At 36.9% G+C, this 18,936-nt stretch overlaps 2 protein-coding genes across 2 annotated transcripts; one reads left to right on the plus strand and one right to left on the minus strand.

Annotated features, from left to right (window-relative positions):
• Positions 1 to 393: 393 nt before the first annotated feature.
• On the plus strand, positions 394 to 12,002 carry LOC103703899 (eukaryotic translation initiation factor-like). Its single transcript, XM_008786944.6, has 5 exons — positions 394 to 709; positions 5,307 to 5,475; positions 5,673 to 5,798; positions 11,295 to 11,360; positions 11,598 to 12,002. The coding sequence occupies exons 1-5, from the start codon at positions 507 to 509 to the stop codon at positions 11,646 to 11,648; spliced, it is 615 nt and encodes a 204-aa protein (XP_008785166.3). The 5' UTR covers positions 394 to 506; the 3' UTR covers positions 11,649 to 12,002.
• Positions 12,003 to 12,983: 981 nt separating this feature from the next.
• LOC103703900 (putative inositol transporter 2) lies at positions 12,984 to 16,662 on the minus strand. The gene is made up of 6 exons (XM_017841995.5): positions 16,419 to 16,662; positions 15,500 to 15,570; positions 15,033 to 15,368; positions 14,830 to 14,937; positions 14,036 to 14,641; positions 12,984 to 13,448 (listed from the first exon to the last, which is right to left on the minus strand). Exons 1-6 carry the CDS (start codon positions 16,549 to 16,551, stop codon positions 12,984 to 12,986), a joined length of 1,719 nt encoding a protein of 572 aa, XP_017697484.4. The 5' UTR covers positions 16,552 to 16,662.
• Between the last annotated feature and the right edge of the window lie 2,274 nt (positions 16,663 to 18,936).

An 18,936-nucleotide genomic window follows, 5' to 3' on the forward strand; every position in this document is an offset into this window, starting at 1 on the left:
AGGGGGAGTGGGACCCACTCTTCCGTTCTGGGCGAGACCACCGCCGGCGGATATCCCAATTCGGCTCCGGACACGCCCCCGTTATACCTCTTGGCCATCGAGCGATTCGGCGCTCACATCTAGCGCGATATTGGCCCCTCCCTCTCCTCGCCTCTCTCGCTCCCATGCCCAAGCCGACGAAGCCAGAACGAAGGCGAGTTCTTGACAATTTAAATTCAAAACAAGGCTTTCTGAAATATATTGTCTTATTGATCTAGCCAAAGTGACGCATAATAAATAAAACAAGATACCGATTCACTGGACAATACATGAAGAATACGTCGGTTTGTACCGGCTGATATGTGCTTGAGTCAATAAAGGCTCTCGGACGGTATCTCGTTCTTTCCCTGTATAAAACGTATTTAATTCTAGCCGCGGAGCCGCCTCTTTCTCTTGCCGATTGGCGGGTCGGCTCTCTTTGTGCTCGAGAGAGAGAGGAGAGGAGGAGGAGGAGGAATCGAAGAGGGATGGCGGCGGAAGTGGAGACGGTGGCGGAAGTTGAGACGGCGGCGAGCGGTGGGGAGAGCGAGGGAGGGCAGAAGGTGCCGCACCGGCTGGAGCGGAAGTGGACCTTCTGGTTCGACGACCAGTCCAAACCCAAGCAGGGCGCCGCCTGGGGCACCTCCCTCCGCAAGGTCTACACCTTCGACACCGTCGAGGAGTTCTGGTGGTCAGTCTCTTCCTCTCTCTCTCTCTCTCTCTCTCTCTCTCTCGTTCGGATCCGTCCATCTTCCGTTTTTCTCTCCAGTCTGTTGTTAGTCTCGAATTTTGATGCCAGGAATAATTTGTTTTCTTTTTCGATCTTGTTTGGTTGCGATGCGATACTTCTTGGATTTTCTATTCGGTCCATGATTTCTTGGTGGAAGATCCATGGATATATTTCCCTTGATTTTTAGGGTTGATATGAGAAGAAGAAAAAGAAGTTGCGAGTTTTATGCTTCTTGATTTTTTTTTCTTTAAAAAATATTTTAGAATTTCATGAGAAATAGGATATAATTTTCGTAGGATCTGTTGTTGTGATCCGGATCTTTTATTTCTCCTTTAATGTTTTCTTGGTACTTTGGATTGGTTATGTTTTAGCTCGATGCCTTTTGTTTTGACTTGATTGGTATTATCTGCTAGATTTTTCTATATAAAAATCTTCAACGTCAGTTTTTGATTATATTTAAAATTTTCAGGGAAAGATCGTGGGTTTTTGGCATGATGCTTGGAAATTTGATCTATTTACAAGTCAGTGAATTCCAACATTAATTTTTGTTCCTTGGTGTTCATTGCTTACAGTGCAATGCTTCCTGTTTTCACCAGATTCGTGTCTGCTGACACACACACACATGCATATGGTGGAAACCTATTATCTACGTTTTTGTTTAAAAGGAACAGAGTGTTATCTTGGTAAGGTAGTAGTTGCATCTGGATTTGCTACAAAATTGTGATATTCTGTGATTTTCTATTGTTTTCAAATCACGAGTAATGATATTCTGTACACTGGGTGGGTCTCTGTGTAGTGAAATTCATATAACCCCTTAAAACTTCGAAGTTCTTTTCTTGCTTTATCATCTTATATTTCTCTCCATCTTCTTACATAGGCTCATCGAACTTTCTGCTTTTTTGAAGATTCAGATCTACTTGCAGTTTTTTGAACTTTCTGATTTTAATGACCAAGCTTGAGAATCCTCTTTGATTGGTCTCATTTGATTATAGCGCAATATAATCTTGCTTTTTTTTAAAAAAAAAAAAAAAACTGATTTGGTGGCTTCAACTTATTTGTATTAAAAACCTTTTGAACTGTTTCAGTGAAATAGCAATTTGTGTAGATCCGAATCTATGCTTGTAATAGAGCTAATTTTATGTATTAGTACTATGTGGTTTTTCTAAAGATAGATCAAACATTATATGGTCATGTTACCTTGATGGGTGTTCTTGGTTTTGTTTCAAAAGACTTTATTGAGGCTTACCTCACATCGAGCCTTAAGTCGTGACTCTTCGTAAATGCACCTAGGCTCATTTGTGAGCCTTTATAGTTCATAGCAACAAAGTTATCAAGCTAAGAGGTACAGGTATTATGCACACCTCGTTATTTACGTTTTTAACATTGCATTGTTGTGTTGAAACATGTTTGAAACATTGGCATGCTAAGACAAGACAAACAGTCTGGAAATATCTATTTTCCTATTGCTTTTCTTCAATCCTAAACATTCTAGGAATATCAATCAGGCCCAGACCATATGCTTTCAGATTTATGCATTGCCTCATTCAGAATCCAAACACCTTCATTTGTACCTCTGCTTATTGAAAATTGGTTCCTATTCCAGGATTGTGAGATTCATTTTCATTTGTTTTTTTTATTTTCGCATATTATGATTGTGCTGCAACTTTTTTTATACTAATAGACTGAACAATACCTTTGACAGCGTAGGAATTAGAATTATCCATCATTTAGCATCTAATTACAGTAGGGTCTTCATTTTGAGAGCAGGGATTGAGATATCATGTACTGTTGTTGTATCTATTAGGGGTTTGCATATTTTTTTTTTTATACTAGTTATCTATTAGGGGTTTGCACAGTAAGTGTATTGTTTTGACATTTGGCAAGCACTAGCATAAAAAAAAAAATGCAAGTCTAAAAAATGATGTGCTTGGCATGTTAACATGCTGCTTCTTTATTCAATTTTTTTTTTCTAACAACATAGGTTGTTTTTTAGAACCGTCATACTAATTATAGACTTGGTTTAATTGTATAAATATAGTTGTAACTAGTATCTAGAAATCTAAGATTATAAGCATGCTAATTATTAATCTAGCGATACATTGCATAGTTTCGAGTATTTATCATGCAAACTAAAATCAGATGATTATTTTTACACAATAAAAACACCAAAGATCTAAAAAATCTTGATAAAAATATAGGGTGATGAGCAACATATCAATGACATATTAAAGATAATATATTAAATATATTTTACTCACCTAGATGGTAATATGGGAAGCTTGTATAACGATGCCGTGGGAAACTCATACACTTTGCAACAATTTCTAAGTTCTCACCTTTGGTCTGATTGGAATGATGATTTTCTGTTATAATTATGTTTAGTTTGTAGAACAAGCATCCTCAAGAAAAAAAGCTACAAAAATATATAAAGAGAGAGGAGTTTCAAACAACCTTTAATAGAAATAAGGTTTTTTGGGATGGTCAGATACAAGTTTAGAACAAAAAAAAGGTACTGGTGCTTATAAATTTGATATGCATCAGTTCATTCTGGCACGAACAATTCATAGGTATACAATGTTGTTGTGTTGTAAACATGCTAGCATGGCTTTTGTTGTCGATTTGGTATGATAAGAATTTAAGTCATGTGTGGAAGAATAGAAGATTCATATTCCTTGGATCACATGATTTCCAATCATTAATGACTTATGCTGTTGCTTCTTACAAACATAAAATCTATAACCTACAATGGTACCATAATAATGTATAACATGTAGGATACAACAAACTATTGTCAGTGTTGCACTGAATTGACATTAAGCAAGATTTGGATTCATGACTCAGCAACAGGGAGATAGGTGATGCAGATATGTGGAAAAAATAACTATATGTGTGTGACGAGCTTTAAAAATAAGATATCTTATCCAAAACTTCAAAAATAGTTCAAAGATATAAAGAACATGACATTTTGCAAGGTTACTGTAATGCCTGGTTCTTGACCCATCTTTGAGAAGAAGTAAAGCCCGATTTTGACATTATTATTAGTTGAATGAACTCATCAGTTTCTAAATGTTGGAACTGAAGAATTTGATAAGCATTTAAGTGTTGGATACCATTTGACTCACCAATACATATCCCATGCCAATTCTTTGAATTGTATGGCATTGTCTTGGTAAAATTGATTAAAATACAATAATATAAATAAAATTGAGCATTTTGTATAAGTTAGTAAGCTTTTGCTCAGAATTGTCAAACATAATTGATGATGCATTTAAAATAACAAAATGGCTTAGAGACCGATTTGGTTGTGACACCCTCTTACAACTAGGGTGTATGGCATCACCCGCCAGCTGGTGTTTTCTTCATCCATATTTGAGAGGGTTTCTGTCTTGAAGCCTTTTCAATGATGCCCAAAGCATTGCTTGGGAAGCATCACTAATTTGGCCGGTAGAGAAAAATTTTATGAGTTTGCATTATCAATTTGGATATTTTGGTTGATGACTACATGTCTCAAGAGACTGGTTTTCTTGCATAATTGATCATAATGTGGTAGTCTTGATATGGTTTATGGGCTATTTACTTTACACTCATACTTAATTAGCTTGGTGACATTCTTGTTATTTATCAAAATCACAGCTGTCTAATTTAATTTAACATCCAGATGCATTTTTGCAAGTTTTATCTACCTCTTAGTCTTCCAAGCAGCATAGTATCTAGAACTAGGCCTTCATCACAATTAATTATGCATTGGGGAGTGGATAGATTTGGTAGGCTTTCTAAACTGAGAATATTTTATTATTCAACTATATAGCACATCATTGATTTCATGTGTTGGCATGGCCAGCATTTACTTTCTTATTAGTCATGCTAACATCTTAGCTTAGAGCTGATTGAAGGTTCTACAAATGGATAAAAGTGAAACAATGAATGGTGGTTGTGAGAGGACTTGGAAAACTTGCATTTACAGCTAATATAGCTTCTTATAGGAGGTAGATAAGTGTTTCATATAGCTCTCAGCATATATTTAGAACTAGTCTTGATTGTTATGGTTATTTTTCTTGATGATAGCTGCAGAAAACTAACCTGAGCCAATTCAATTTGATTATTATGAGTGCTATTACTTCTTTTTTCTTTAGGCTGCTAATGGAGAAGTGAATTCTGTGTCACGTGTAGTTTTTTGCTTCATATAATTTTTCTTTTGAACATATCTGGATTTTGTGAACCTTGATGGTTTGATTGGGTTCCGTTGGCAACGCTTGAAAATGCTGTTTATTGGTTCCAAAGAAAAGGTGTCAGTCATTAAAAAAGAATCAACATTATATCCTTGTCTGGGTATCATTCAGCTACCAGAATATTTGACCGGAAAAGTTGCCAAGAGCAGTGCCACTTATCCCATGAATAACAACCAAGCGTTCTGAGATTCATTTATCATGCAGTAGAACTGATATTATACTTTCCTTTCTTGAATTTGCTTCATTCTCTGCTTATACTCCATATAATCCAATCTCTATCTTAAATCAATATCGTAGATGATGTACGTTACTTTTTTTTCTTTTTATAGTTTGTATGATCAGCTATATCATCCCAGTAAGTTGCCAGCAAATGCTGACTTCCACTGTTTCAAAACTGGGGTGGAACCCAGGTGGGAAGATCCTGAATGTGCAAATGGGGGCAAGTGGTCAGTAACATGTAATAGAAAGGCCACTCTTGACACCATGTGGTTAGAGACGGTGAGTCCTTGTCTTTTTCCCCTTTATAATGGCATGCTTCTGTTTCATATGGGCACTATGTGGATATCAAACTATGTGCACCGACCATGCAATTAATGCTATAGCCTTTTGCAATTTACTAGCTTTTAATCTTCATGGCTTTCCCACTCACCATTTTGTGCCAAATGACTTGTGGTGTACAAATAATATTTCTGCAGCTGATGGCTTTAATTGGAGAGCAGTTTGATGAGAACGAGGAAATCTGTGGTGTCGTTGCAAGTGTGCGTCAGAGGCAGGACAAGCTTGCACTGTGGACCAAGACAGCAAGCAATGAAGCTGTTCAGGTTCTTGTTTTGTTTATTTAATTGATTTAGGAAGCTTAATAGGTGTCAATTAATAATATTACATCTTACATTGCATCATTTCTGAAAAATGTGAAACACCTAATCTGTGCTTTAGCTTTTGGATATTGTTCTGTTGAAGTGAACATTTTGTTATATTTTGTAAACTGTGAATTATGATTGGGATTAGAAGCCCAAGTATTTTAGATGCAGTGCATAAGATCAATAATATTTCTCATGTTTGGTTTTGTAAGAGTTTTTTTTTTCAAAAAAGAAAACTTATTGATGTTGGGCAAGGGCGTGTGGAATGAGGATCCATAAAGCCAACACCAAATAATTGGGACAATACTTTATGGTTATGGTCACGGCAATGGAGAATGGGATTGGTATATCGATGTCGCTACATGGTCTTGGTGGCCTTTTGCGATCATTTTGAATTCAAAGTGCATACTACATGAAAGCATATAAATTTGTCCATATTGAGTCTTGTAAATTGAAGTGGTTGGAGTATAGGTGATTGCTATGTAGATTGGGTAAAGCAAGATATGGAACGGTAACGAATCGTTGAATGGTTGATTTTTTTTTCTGTTATGGAACGATAAAGTGCAGAATATTTAGCTTTCTTGTGTAAGCCATAATCAACGTTATTAACCATTACAAATTTTATGAAAGTTTTGGGTTAAGATGCTGATTATAGATGGAATGGAATAAGCATTGTTGCAAGGAAAATGATCTTGAATAATGTGCCAAATAAAGGGAAAAAGACTTGAAGGAAAAAAGATGGCTGATGGTCCGGGTAATCAAATTAATGGGAGACAAAGATGAGTAGTGGAGGTTCGCTAAGGATCAGCGGATTACTTTGCTTGCACCTTCATGGAGAACAGTGTTGGTGGCTGAAAATATGTGCCCTTAAAAGATTGATGAAAAAGATGTTTATAAAGGAACATTAATGTGCCGTTTTTGTTGACATTTTTTACTAAAAATGGGTATTTGGTTGTTTTCTATAAAACTTGTTTTGCCAAAACTGGCAACTCACACAACCTGAAAAATGAGGTTTATGACTGTTTTAGGAAAATTATCATCCAATCAAACAGCCCCTAAGATCATGGAGTTTGATATCTCCTTCAAGCCTCATGGAAACGATACTTGTTTAAATTACTATATTTCTTCAAAAAGGGGCAAATGAGAGAGGTTAATGTGACTCACTTGGCTAATGGCCTGTGCAATATTATCAGTAAGGTTTGTTAAAGTGGAAAGTGAATTTTAGAAGTTTGCTCTTATATGGTCAATTTGCTTTTAATTTTGAAGCTCCATTTTTTGTTCTAGCTGGGAATGAATGCGGTAATCCCCAATTTTTGTCAAGGCTTTCCTGATTATTTTGTAGGGTTGACCTTAAGAAAGGTATCAGAATGCTGATTAGGATTGTCTCCGGTATTTTTAGCTAGAATGAAATTTTTAATAAAGATGGATTGATTGGAAAAGCCGTAATGATTTATTAAGCAATGTTTTGGTATGTCTGAATGGTCTTGTTAATATCTTGCAGGAAAGTTTTCTAGCATAATTTAACTACAGAGAACAGAGAAATATGTTAGAGCCTTGTTTACATTGTGTTGAAATCTTTGGCTTCTTCTATTGTACTATCAAGCTCAAGCATTTTTAAGATGGTCAAATCTTAAAATAAAAGAAGAGAAGATTTCCACCTGGGTAGTTGAGATAGAGTTTCTAAGCAAGTTGGAGAGCTGAAGAAAGAAAAAAAAATATGTGAGAGAGCTTAATAATGGGAGGGATGACAAGGCTGTTACTGAGGTTTGAAATCAAGCTCAGTCCAAGGCCAAAACGAAATGGTTTGGTAGATTTCATAGTCTTTTTTCTTCCTAGATATCTCCTGTTTGCACAATTACATAATTTTAGAAAGTTTAGAAAGTCAGAAAATATAGAACAAGGGATAATTGAGAAAGGAGTTTAAAAGTTTATTTTTGTTTAAAAAAATAGGATGCTATTATAGTTTCATGTAAGGTGCAAAAAATGTCTGTAACTCAGTCTTGGTATCAGTCAAAATTTGATGCCAAGGGTTTGAGCTTGTTGAGGTTGTTGGAAACTATTAACTATTACCGAGTCAAGTATTAACTAGCTGGTAGATTTTGAATTCTGTAGTATTGATAACCATGCTAATGCAAAAGATCAATTTTCTAGAATCAATATGAACCAATTACTAACAAGGTTAAGTTATGGATTGTTGCTCTTGTAAAATTGTACAAAGTTAAGCTTTCAAACCTTATTTTGGGGTTGCGCAGGTATTGGTTCTAGTAAAATTGCATGTCACCTAATGTGGTCTTATAATTCCTCTGATTATTGAAAGAATCTTCTTAGGCAGAGAATGATAGATCATCCTATTTTGGAGTGTGAATATAACTTTACTAGTTCTTGCCCTTGCCTCACGAGTGGACTCTTGTCTAATTGGCTATGATTTTAAGGGCTCCATTAAAATTCATGTTTTAATATGGCTCCACCTTTTCGACTATGAGAAACCTATAAAAAGGTCCTTTTAAATTGTATATCCTGCTGATAAGCTTGCCAAATTCATCCTGTAGTAGCTCTTTGTGGCACTTATGTTGTTGCCAACTTCCATCAAAAGGATGGCCCACCTACCATCTTGTCATGATAATTTTTGGGATTGCAATTCCTACATTATCAAACTTATGTCCTGCATGAGGAGTAGGAAACAACATCTAAGCTTCTTTATAATAAATAGGGGAGTTGGGGAAGGAAGGAGGATAGCAGGAGGTGAGGACAGTTGCGGCAAGAGGGCTGCACAACTTGAGTCTGTGCTATTGGAAAATATTTTCTGATGGACAAGGAAAGATGGATGATGCAAGCCAAGAAGGGAAGGTCTAGGTGGTGGTGAATTGGGTCCTACCATCCCTTATAGGCAACTGGCGAAGGTTCAGGTGATTGGTTGAAGATCTTGTAATTAGAGGTGTCTGATTCACTTCCGGTGAATCATAAATGAACGATATGTAGATTAGGGTGATTAGAGGTGGCCAATGCATAGATTGGATATTTGAAGGTGTTTGTTGTGGAGTGGGCAATTAGAGGTTGTCAATACAAAGATCTTAACAATTGAAAGTTCTGGTGCAAAATAATGGTGATTGAGTATGCGTTTATTGATACGATTGGAGGTGAACAATGCAATGGTCACTGCATTGGAGATAATTGGCACATATTGTGGTATCAGTTGTGCTAAGATGAGGATCACACTGATTTGAAGTGATCAAGACACCATATGGAGGTAACTTGGAGGCTAGTTAATGGAAAAGCTTAACAAGATCTAAGTTGTTGGTGCACAGTTCGAGGTCATCAATGGTTGTCAATATGTAGATCCTACCAGTCAAAGATGCCCAATGTATAGGCCAACAGATGTAGCACATTGCCAAATGGAGCATGCTTGCTTGCATATGGCATGATGGGGCTTGCTCTTACGTAATGCAGTGTATGAACTACAATGGTTCCAATTCCCACATATCCTGCCATCTATTTCTTCTATGTCTTGAGTCAGATTTCACCCACTGATATGGGCAGGTTTTGATTGATTTTGAAAGAGATGGGTGGCGAAGAACAGTTCAAGTCCACTTATATCATATCTATTGTAAAATATTAATATGTCCATTGATATTGAAGTTATTGGAGTAGTACTAATTAGATAGATATATTGCTCCTAGGTCTACAGATAAAAGAAAACAGAGAGATGAAGTGGGAAAGAGCATGGATGTCAGAAATTGGGTTTTTATTTTGAGAGTTAAAGATCTCTATTATGTAACATTGGTAGATGGAACAAAATCAAAAGAGAATGACAAGACTGAGAAAGAGAAGGGGGAAGGGTTTCTCATGAAAAGAGGGAAAGGGGGAAGTGTTTATTATTAAAAGAAGGAAAGGTGGAATTAGAAAACAAATTTACCTTAGATTCATTATTTTCTACTCCATCGCATGTTGGATTCTTTAACTGCTCACCTCGTTTTTTTCTCTGATTAATCAGACCCTTCCATTTTACAGAGAGCACAGTTACTAGCAAGGTTCAAACTTCAAAACCTGGTCTCATTTAGGCATGTGGAGTTGGGTTTCAACAATGTGATCAAATTTTCGAAGTTTACTAAAAAGAACTAGGAAAAATCCACAGAAAAGGAGAATGGAAGAAAGTAAAAGAAGCCAACAAAAGTTATTGCACAGCATTTTAGAGATTTTTTTATAGGTTCTTCATTTATGTAGTTAGTTCTTAGATGAACTTTGTTGTGTATACGTATTGATATTACAATAAACATATGTATTAACTTACTAATTGAATTTCAACTATTCAAAAATTCGTTATATTTAGCAATTCTGAAACTTTTTTCAGTCATATTTTATTAAGGCTTTTTGATCATCATTTTTCAGTAGAATCTGTGAGCATGTTGGTTTTGGGCTTTTCCTATTTATATCTTGAGGTTAAATGACTATAAACTAAATGCATGTAGTTACGGACAAATAAATTTATTTTATAAAACATGTTACTGTTGTGCTTTGTATTATTGAGTTGTTTGCATTGGCCTTTGTAGTAGTGCTTCTGTAGAGGCTTCAGCCCGATCGCGTTGGCCTTGATCCTCTCTCTCTCTCTCTCTCGCTCTCTCTAAATCATTTCCAAGTGTCATACAAATGTTTGTGTGTATCATATCCTGGTACTATAGGTAAATCTAAGGGCTAGATAACTTAATGCCCATCAAGGTGCTGAAGTACTCAAGGGCCAAGGTCTTTGGAGAGGCCCCACAGGAATTAGACTGAAATTCCATCTAGGAGCTTGGGAATAGAACCCTTGTTTTCAGTTGAGACTGATCGAAATTGACTAAATGAATGTCAGCCAAAACAGGCCAAAACATCCCAATACATAAGCGGGGTGGCTTCAGAGTGCCACCAGCCAAAAACTGATTCATTTTGTTTGAAACTTCAAGCCTTGCTTTCGAGTGTTTCATTGGGAGTCAGAGATCATTGAATATAATCCTCTCGTATCTTTATAATCACATCAGATGGTTTTGGTCATTCATGGAAATAGTTACCATCATGATTACCGCAACGCTCCAATCGTTGTAAGAAACTTTCTTGTTCTATGTTTTTATGTTATCAAACTGGAGATAAAATAAAGTCATGCTCCTTAGTTCGTACCCAGCAATTGGTTAGTTGTTATGACTTGTTCATACAGTAAATGCATTACCAAATCATGATCCTGTGGTAGTATGTTGTTAGTTGTCCTTGTGGTTTTTCGGTTTTGGTTAGCAAGAAAACAAAGATAAAAAGGATGGGATTTTTTCCCTGAAATGAGATTTCGTGATCATCTTTCAAACATATAAGTGAATCTGTTCTTTCATTTCTCTGGTTTCAAAGCTTTTGATATTCTTACGGAAGCCTGTAGCTCTTCTTTAAATTGTACCATTTGGTTTCCGTATAAATTTACTATTTCTTAATATTATGCAGATGGGCATTGGGAAGAAATGGAAGGAAATCATTGACTGCAATGATAAGATCCTATATAGCTTCCATGTACGTCTTAGAACTTAAATATTCATGTCTCATTCATAATGTTTGAGAATCTCGTTTTATATTAGATGCATCAATATCAATTAGTTGATGTATTCCTTTTCTTTTCATTATTTTATTTATAGAATATCTCGAAATGAGATGAAATCAGAATCGCATTTCGATACCTATTGTCATTGTTTGATTCTGTCAGTGTATTTCCAATCCTTTATCATTATCTCAATTCTTAACTTTTAACAGGATGACTCAAGAAGAGAAAAATTAAACAGAGGTGGTCGGTATAACATGTGAATACTGCAGACAACCAATCAACAACCGAAATTTTGGATGGTTCTCTGCCAAGTTTTTGGGACTTCAGGGGCACTCTACTCTAAGACACTAGTTTGAATCCCACCGGAGAACAACCTGCGTCGAGGTGCTTCGCTTTACGATATCCAGATATTGTATGTGCTATGAATACCAAAAATAGTCTGGCTACAACTTTATGATATTTCTAGTTTTTATTAGCCTGTACTTCCATTTATTTCTCCCGTTGGCTGTGCTTCTCGCTTTGATGCAATTGTGGATTAGATAGTGGAATTGGGACCATATCCGAAATGTGCAGATTGCAGTTCTGGATTAGATAGCGGAGTCCGCTAATTTCCACCCTCTTTCTGGTTGTTTTGGCTTTTATGATGGAATTTATAATTTTGTGAATGAAAGGGCAACGAGTATTGAAGGAAGCATGGCCTTTTTTGATGGAGGAATATACTTGTAGTAGTCCAGCAGAGTGCTTTTGCAATAATAGGTCCGGGCATATGTTGCGCGACGGTTAGCGTCTTTGGGCTGACCTACGCACCGGAGGGGAACTCCCAAGTAAGCCCGTTTCACCTTGTTCACAAATCATAAACTTGAAAGGGACACCCAATGTCATAAACTTGGAGGAAGATATTATTGATTGTCCTCTCAACTCTCTTCTTTGATCTCAAAAAGGCAATGTTTTGCCATACAAAATTATTAATTGGTCATGCATGATTATTGACTGCTTCTATATATTCCTGATATTTTTTAGTTTTGGTCCCCTCTCCACGGAAAACCTAGCGAGAAACAAGCTTAAATGGAATTTTAATTTTCTTTTCCGCCCTCGGAAGTCTGCCAATCCTGTCGGGTGTGAGGGACTGCGGATCCTGTGTTCTCCAAGAGGACAGCGCCCTTTTATTTATTCATTTATGCATTGATTTATTTATTTAAATATACATATGAAGCTGTTTTTTTTTTCTTTATTGTATGAAATGAATGAAAACAGGTGTATATTTTTCTGAAAAGCCTTGGGTTCAACCCTTGTGTCAGGTATGGTCCCAGGAGTTCAACCAAACACTCTCAAAAACATTACTGTAAATTTAAATAATATAATTACTAATTAACTCCCTGCATAAATTCAGATGATTTTGTAGTATGTATAGTTTAGAGTGGCATGTCATCCAGCACCAGCTTGAAGGATCATTTCAAGACCAAATTCTTTTGAGCTCCATATTCCCAGGATTAGTCATCAGCATTTGTCACATTCAACCGAGAAAGGAATAACTCATTATTATATTACCAATGCAGGACAGACTTTTGGCAGTGAATAGTGATACGCACATTTGGCTAAGATTGAGCTCGGACAGAGCTCTTCTCCCAAGCCTTGTAGCTTTTACTCTCCAGCATCTTCTCCACCTCTTCGAACTGCAGTCCTTTGGTCTCGGGCACAAGCAAAAAAATGAGAACGAGCGCAACCACGGAAACACAGCAGAACAAGAGGAATGTTGGCGCAGTGCCTAAGGCCTCCGTCAAGCTCAAGAATGTCTGTGTGACGATCAGATTGGAGACCCAATTCGCCACCGCGGCCAACCCACCGCAGACTCCTCGGTATCTGAGAGGGTAGATCTCAGAGTTGACAATCCAAGGGACGGTGCCCATGCCCGGAGAGTAGGAGATGATATATGCTCCGAGAGCAATGAGAGCCAACCAGCCAAAGTTGCTTGGGCAGCCGCGAGTGTACCATTCCCGGCTTGATGTTTCACATAATCGTTTTCCATCAGTCTCAGACGACAAGCAGGTCCCAGGAAGAAGCTGTTCCATGATTAAGGCAGGCATGATCAGGATTAAATAATTCAAAACTTTGATGCAACCAGACCTACAAATTCTAATTATTTGAACATCTAAATTGGAATCAATTAATATCCTCTTCATACTTTCGGACTAAGCAACATGTCACGGATCTCGATGTGACATGGATAAAGCCAATCTAAATGCGGAAGATCAGCGGGGTATGATGGGATGGGACCATGCACTTCTTTGGTGCATTTCTTTCCTCCAAGTTTCGGTCATGTGAAAATTAAACTATCCCATATCTCGTATGAAATTTTTTTTTCAATGAAAAATATTATTTCTAGAGAAATACTATTTCTCTTTCTTTTTCAAAAAAACTCATATCGAACGTGAAGCATTTCTTCGTTAATTTACCGACCAGAACCAAATTGAGAAGAGATATTATATAAATGAGGTGCATGAACCGAGAGGCTTGTATACATTTTTAACTCTCAATTATTAGACCTCTATTTTATTTTGAAAAAACAAAAATCCAACAACTGCATAAATTGCATTCTAAAGCTTACGGACGATCATTGATCAATGTATAGATGTGCTGAGGTACTTACTTTATCTCCATCGTGAGCACAAAATCCACACCCAGAGGCGGCTTTCACGCAATCCATGCACGTCCACGTCATGCCCGAAGCCGGCTTGAAATCAGGGCACGTAGAGTTTCCACCGGCCGGATTCGGCAATTCAACTGCCGGCGAATGTGAAGCAACTCCAAAGAAGACACCACTCAGCAAGGCCAAGCACGTAATGATTCCAACCAAACTGATAAGAAGCAGCTTTCTCCTTCCGGCTCTGTCGACGAAGAAGATACTGACGATGGAACCCAAGGCATTGAGACCAGAGGTTATGAGAGACAGCGCCAAGGCTGTGCTATTGGAAGCAAAACCAGCCAATTGAACTATTGTGGGGCTGTAATACATAACCGTGTTGATACCCACAAATTGCTGAGCTACCTGCACAACAATGCCGGCCACAAGCGCTCTGCGAACAACCACACTACCTGTTGCCTTCTTTAATTTGCTGAACGTGCCACCTCCCCCAATGGAACCTTCCTCTGCTACTTCAGCTTCAATCGACAGCCGTAAAGCTTCGATTTCTTTCTCAACTTCATGAGACGGGTATATCTTTCTCAAGATCTCTGCAGCTTCCTCTTTTCTTTCCTGTTTAATATATATATAAAAAAAAACAATAAGAAAATCCATGATCACTATCGCTCAGCAACATATACTGGACTGAACAAATGAAGAGTTCTGTCAAGGAGTAGATTAAAACAGCAGAGAAGTAGAAGTATAGTGACTTGGTGAGTGAGAACCGCGTCAAGATTATTTGAAAGGAAATGGATAATAACCTTTCTGTACAGCCACCTAGGTGACTCTGGAAGCATCAGCATCAATATAAACTGAACAACAGCAGGAACTCCGGCCACACCGAGCATCCAGCGCCAAGTTCCTGGGGTCTGACAGAAAAAAAAAGAGGCTGAAATGTCACTAACCATTAATACTACTATCTGGGAACAAACGGTATCAGAAATGAAGGAATTTATTTATTTACCTTAGTGAAAGCCAGATTTATGAGGTAGGACAGAAATTGTCCTCCTGTAATAAGTAACCCATTAGTGCTGACAAGAGCACCTCTAATTCTGGCAGGAGAAGCTTCAGAAATGTAGAGAGGAGAAGTCATGGAAGCCATCCCAACTCCAATGCCCACAAAGATTCTCCCCAGGATTATAATTTCAGGAATTGGTGCAATAGCCATTATGACGGCACCAATAAAGAACAACAGATCAGCAAACAGTATTGAAGGTCTCCTTCCAAATCTGTCATTCATCCATCCACCAAATGCAGCGCCAACTATAGCTCCAGCTACAGCCATGCTCACAATGGTTTCCTATCGACAAGAGTAACGGTCCATCACAGGTAGATGGGGAGGAGGCATGCATAGGTTGGGAAAAAAAGTTCTAACTATAACAAATTCTATAAAGCCACATAATTAGCTGTCATGAACATAATGAAGCACACCTGGAGTACAGTACTTCTATCAACTTGTCGGAAGTCATCACGAATGTATAGTAGTGCTCCAGAGATAACACCTAAACCATTAACGATCGGTGAATAATTTTGATCCATGCACCAATAACCCATGAATCATTTTGAGTTACACAAATGCTACCAAATCATATCGCAGAAATGGAACAGTACATGTTTTCCTGACATGATTCAAAGAAAAGATCCAGGGTTTAAATATCTCAACTTCGTGGATAAAATAACGCAGTTATAAGACCTGTACAAATCTAGAGCTCCATGACATAAGTTTATTCATCAGAAAGATCAACATAAAGATACCAAAGTGAAGGTAAGCATCCAGTACCAGACCAAGTCCATCTAGTGGCTGCAATGCTTGAAGGATGTTTTAAAGAGACAAAGGCCTCTAATTTGTTCTGACTGATATTTAGTCACTAAAATCCTTTTTCTTCAGAAATGATATTAATTAGTCACTAAAACACATAAATAAACATATAAAAAAAAATACAAAGTCCAACCCCACAAAAAAACAAATAGCCCACCAACGTCAGAATAATTAAGCTTGCGAAGAACATTCCAAACGCAGTGAAATATTTAAGTCGTCTGCTGACTTTATGTGCAACAATTTTTTTGAAGCACACTACTATTTTAATACCACAAAAAGCATATGTAGTCTCTCTCCCTCTGTGTGTGCGTGTGTGTGTGTGTGTGTGTGTGTCTGCTTAAATTTAAGAGTTAGAACTTTTCATGGATGAAGTCATATTGTTTTCCTAACGAAATATCCCAAAAAGTGCATAAAAATTTCCTGGTTGTTAAGCTTGGCAATGTATAGGATACAATTACTTCACCTAGAAAACATAAAAGTGCTGAAATTTCACGGTGCCACAAAACAGAAATCTAAAGTTAAATGATGTACCTGTGTCGTAGCCAAAAAGAAGACCACCAATGCCGGCAGAGAGTGCAAGGCGAAGAATGTATGGCTGTTTCCATGTCAGACTAAAACATTCCTTAAATTCTGTATTGTCCGCTTTATGGACGCCCCCTTCCATGGCTTCAACTGTAGAAGAAAATGCCCCGGAGGATCCCTAAATCCAAAGTCCTGTCCTGCACTGGCATCAAAAAAAAGAAGCATTGAAACATCACTCTGCATGACCAAAAAATTATTTCCAAAGCAACATAACCATGGAATATGGATTAAGGTTAATCTTGAAGTGAGGCCGCTTAGAATGATTATAGCTGCTGCTCATCATTATACGTACTAAAAAAGACATTATGCAAGACATGAGATGCATACTAAGGACCAGAATTTTCTGGTTGCTTGTGGTCTTCGTTGCGACTGCCCTATAGAAATGGTTGTATTAAGGACCAGCATTTTCTGGAACCTCTCGCATAAAATGATTTGATTTCCTGATTCTAAATAAATTTATTGCACCAAGCATGTAGGAAAGCCAAAAGTATTTAAAAAGAAACAGATCAAAGAATAAATAACGAGACCATGAAGACAGCACCATAAATAACAAAACCCGACCTTAGTAAATTTAGGATCGGTAAATGATGAATTTTAAGAACAAGCTAATGCTTTCTAAGAAGAAAAACAGGTTGATGCTTTCTCACCAATGTTACTTAAAAACATACATTGAAGAGGCCCGTCAAAGGGGCCCACCAACCAAAAGACCAGTACAGAACAAAACAGAGAAATGTCCGGCTTTTCTATTTGGTCAAGAGCCCACATGTTCCATCATGGGTAGGGTTGTATATGGGTCGGGCTGACATGTACCCCGACTCAATTAGACCTGCCTTAATCTATGTTTTGAGATCTATGGGTTGGATCAGATTCAAAAATTAGACCGGGTCTAACTTTCAATTCATGCCCAAATTTTGTATTTTTCAACTCTAATATCATCCAAGTCTAATTTGGATCAACAAATTAAACTGCATCTTAATCCAAGTTGAGACTCAAATATATAAATTAGACCTATATGCTGAGAACCATTTTAATCTGTATTTTTCACCCAACCCGAACATGGCTCAATCCAAAAATCCAAATCATATTAACATGCTCCTCTTTCACTCTCTATATCTTTCCCAATTTACTCAATAAACTCTCATTTAACCTAATTCCTCTTTTTTTCATCTCAATAAGTACATCCCCTCTTGCCTTTTTTCATCTAATTACTTAAACATTCATATTTTATGATTTTTTTTGGTGGATTCTTATTTATAAAACCCTTGGAAGTCTATATGTATTAAAAATAGTAGTTCGAAAGCATCAGAATGATCATCCACTCGGATAAATTAAAAGTTTTTGAATAAAAATTCAAATTAATACTATTATTTTACTACAATTTTTAATAATTTTATAATTAAGTATCAATTATTAACTATAAAAAATAGCTAGATGCTTGATTCAAATTAAAAAAAGTCGATTCAACCCATGCATATCTAATTTTGAACATTTCAAGTTGGGTCTAAAATTTTTCGGATCGGACCCGAACGTCCTGCTGCGCCTAAAATCTTTTCCATGGATCCAACCGGACTCCATCAACTAATAAGTTGATTTTGGATCCAAAATCATTACTTGTATAGAAAATTTGGTTAGGTCATGGTTAATTATACCCCGGTCCAACCCATCTCTCATTATAACCTAGAAACTTTTTTTCTTTTTGTTCCTTGAATCCTCATTAATGATAATATCTCTAATTACTAGCATTAGCAGCCAGTCAATTTTCTAAAAGAAAGCATAACACTTGAATATAACCTTATTCTACATCTCTAAGAAAATCTAAATAAAAGAACAAAAAAGAGGAGAAGGTCATGTTTACAACTCAAAAATCTTATTCATATGTCCATATCCGATAATTCAACTCTATTTTCTACTAAAAGAAAAGGTAAAAAAAAGTAAAATTATCTAAATCAATTGATCATATGAGGAAGGCTAACACCATTTCCAATCCCACGACAGTTACCACAAAAAAAAAAAAAGGGTCCATCACATGCATTCTCACAAGCAAAGATTGTTTAAAAAAATAAAAAATGAATAAAAATGTCACAAGTTCTCATTCTATACCAACAAACACCGTAAAAGTCGACAAATCCAAATCTTACAACCTGATAGCTGAAAAGGCCAATCAAAAACCTAGCGAACATCCCATTTACTGAACCAAATAACTTTTTAACAAAAAAAAAAAAAACAAATAACTTAAGATAGAAGGTATCCAAATCTCACCCTAAACCTCTCTAGAACTATGTGTCTCCCCTCGTTGGAGGGCTTTAGACCTCCTCCCCAAAAGCCTATGTTCTCTAAGGACGTCAATCCCTAGGTGAAGAGGCCGATGGGAAGGAACGATGGCCAGAGAAGAGACGGAGAGGAAGCCAAAAAAATAAACTGGGGATGAGCTTTATTATATACCAATCAATAAAGGGGAAAAAATTAA

The sequence above is a fragment of the Phoenix dactylifera genome, chromosome 6 (assembly GCF_051530095.1).
Source record: "Phoenix dactylifera cultivar Ajwa chromosome 6, Ajwa_hap1_PhDact_Kaust_v1.1, whole genome shotgun sequence".
NCBI classification, from domain to species: domain Eukaryota; kingdom Viridiplantae; phylum Streptophyta; class Magnoliopsida; order Arecales; family Arecaceae; genus Phoenix; species Phoenix dactylifera.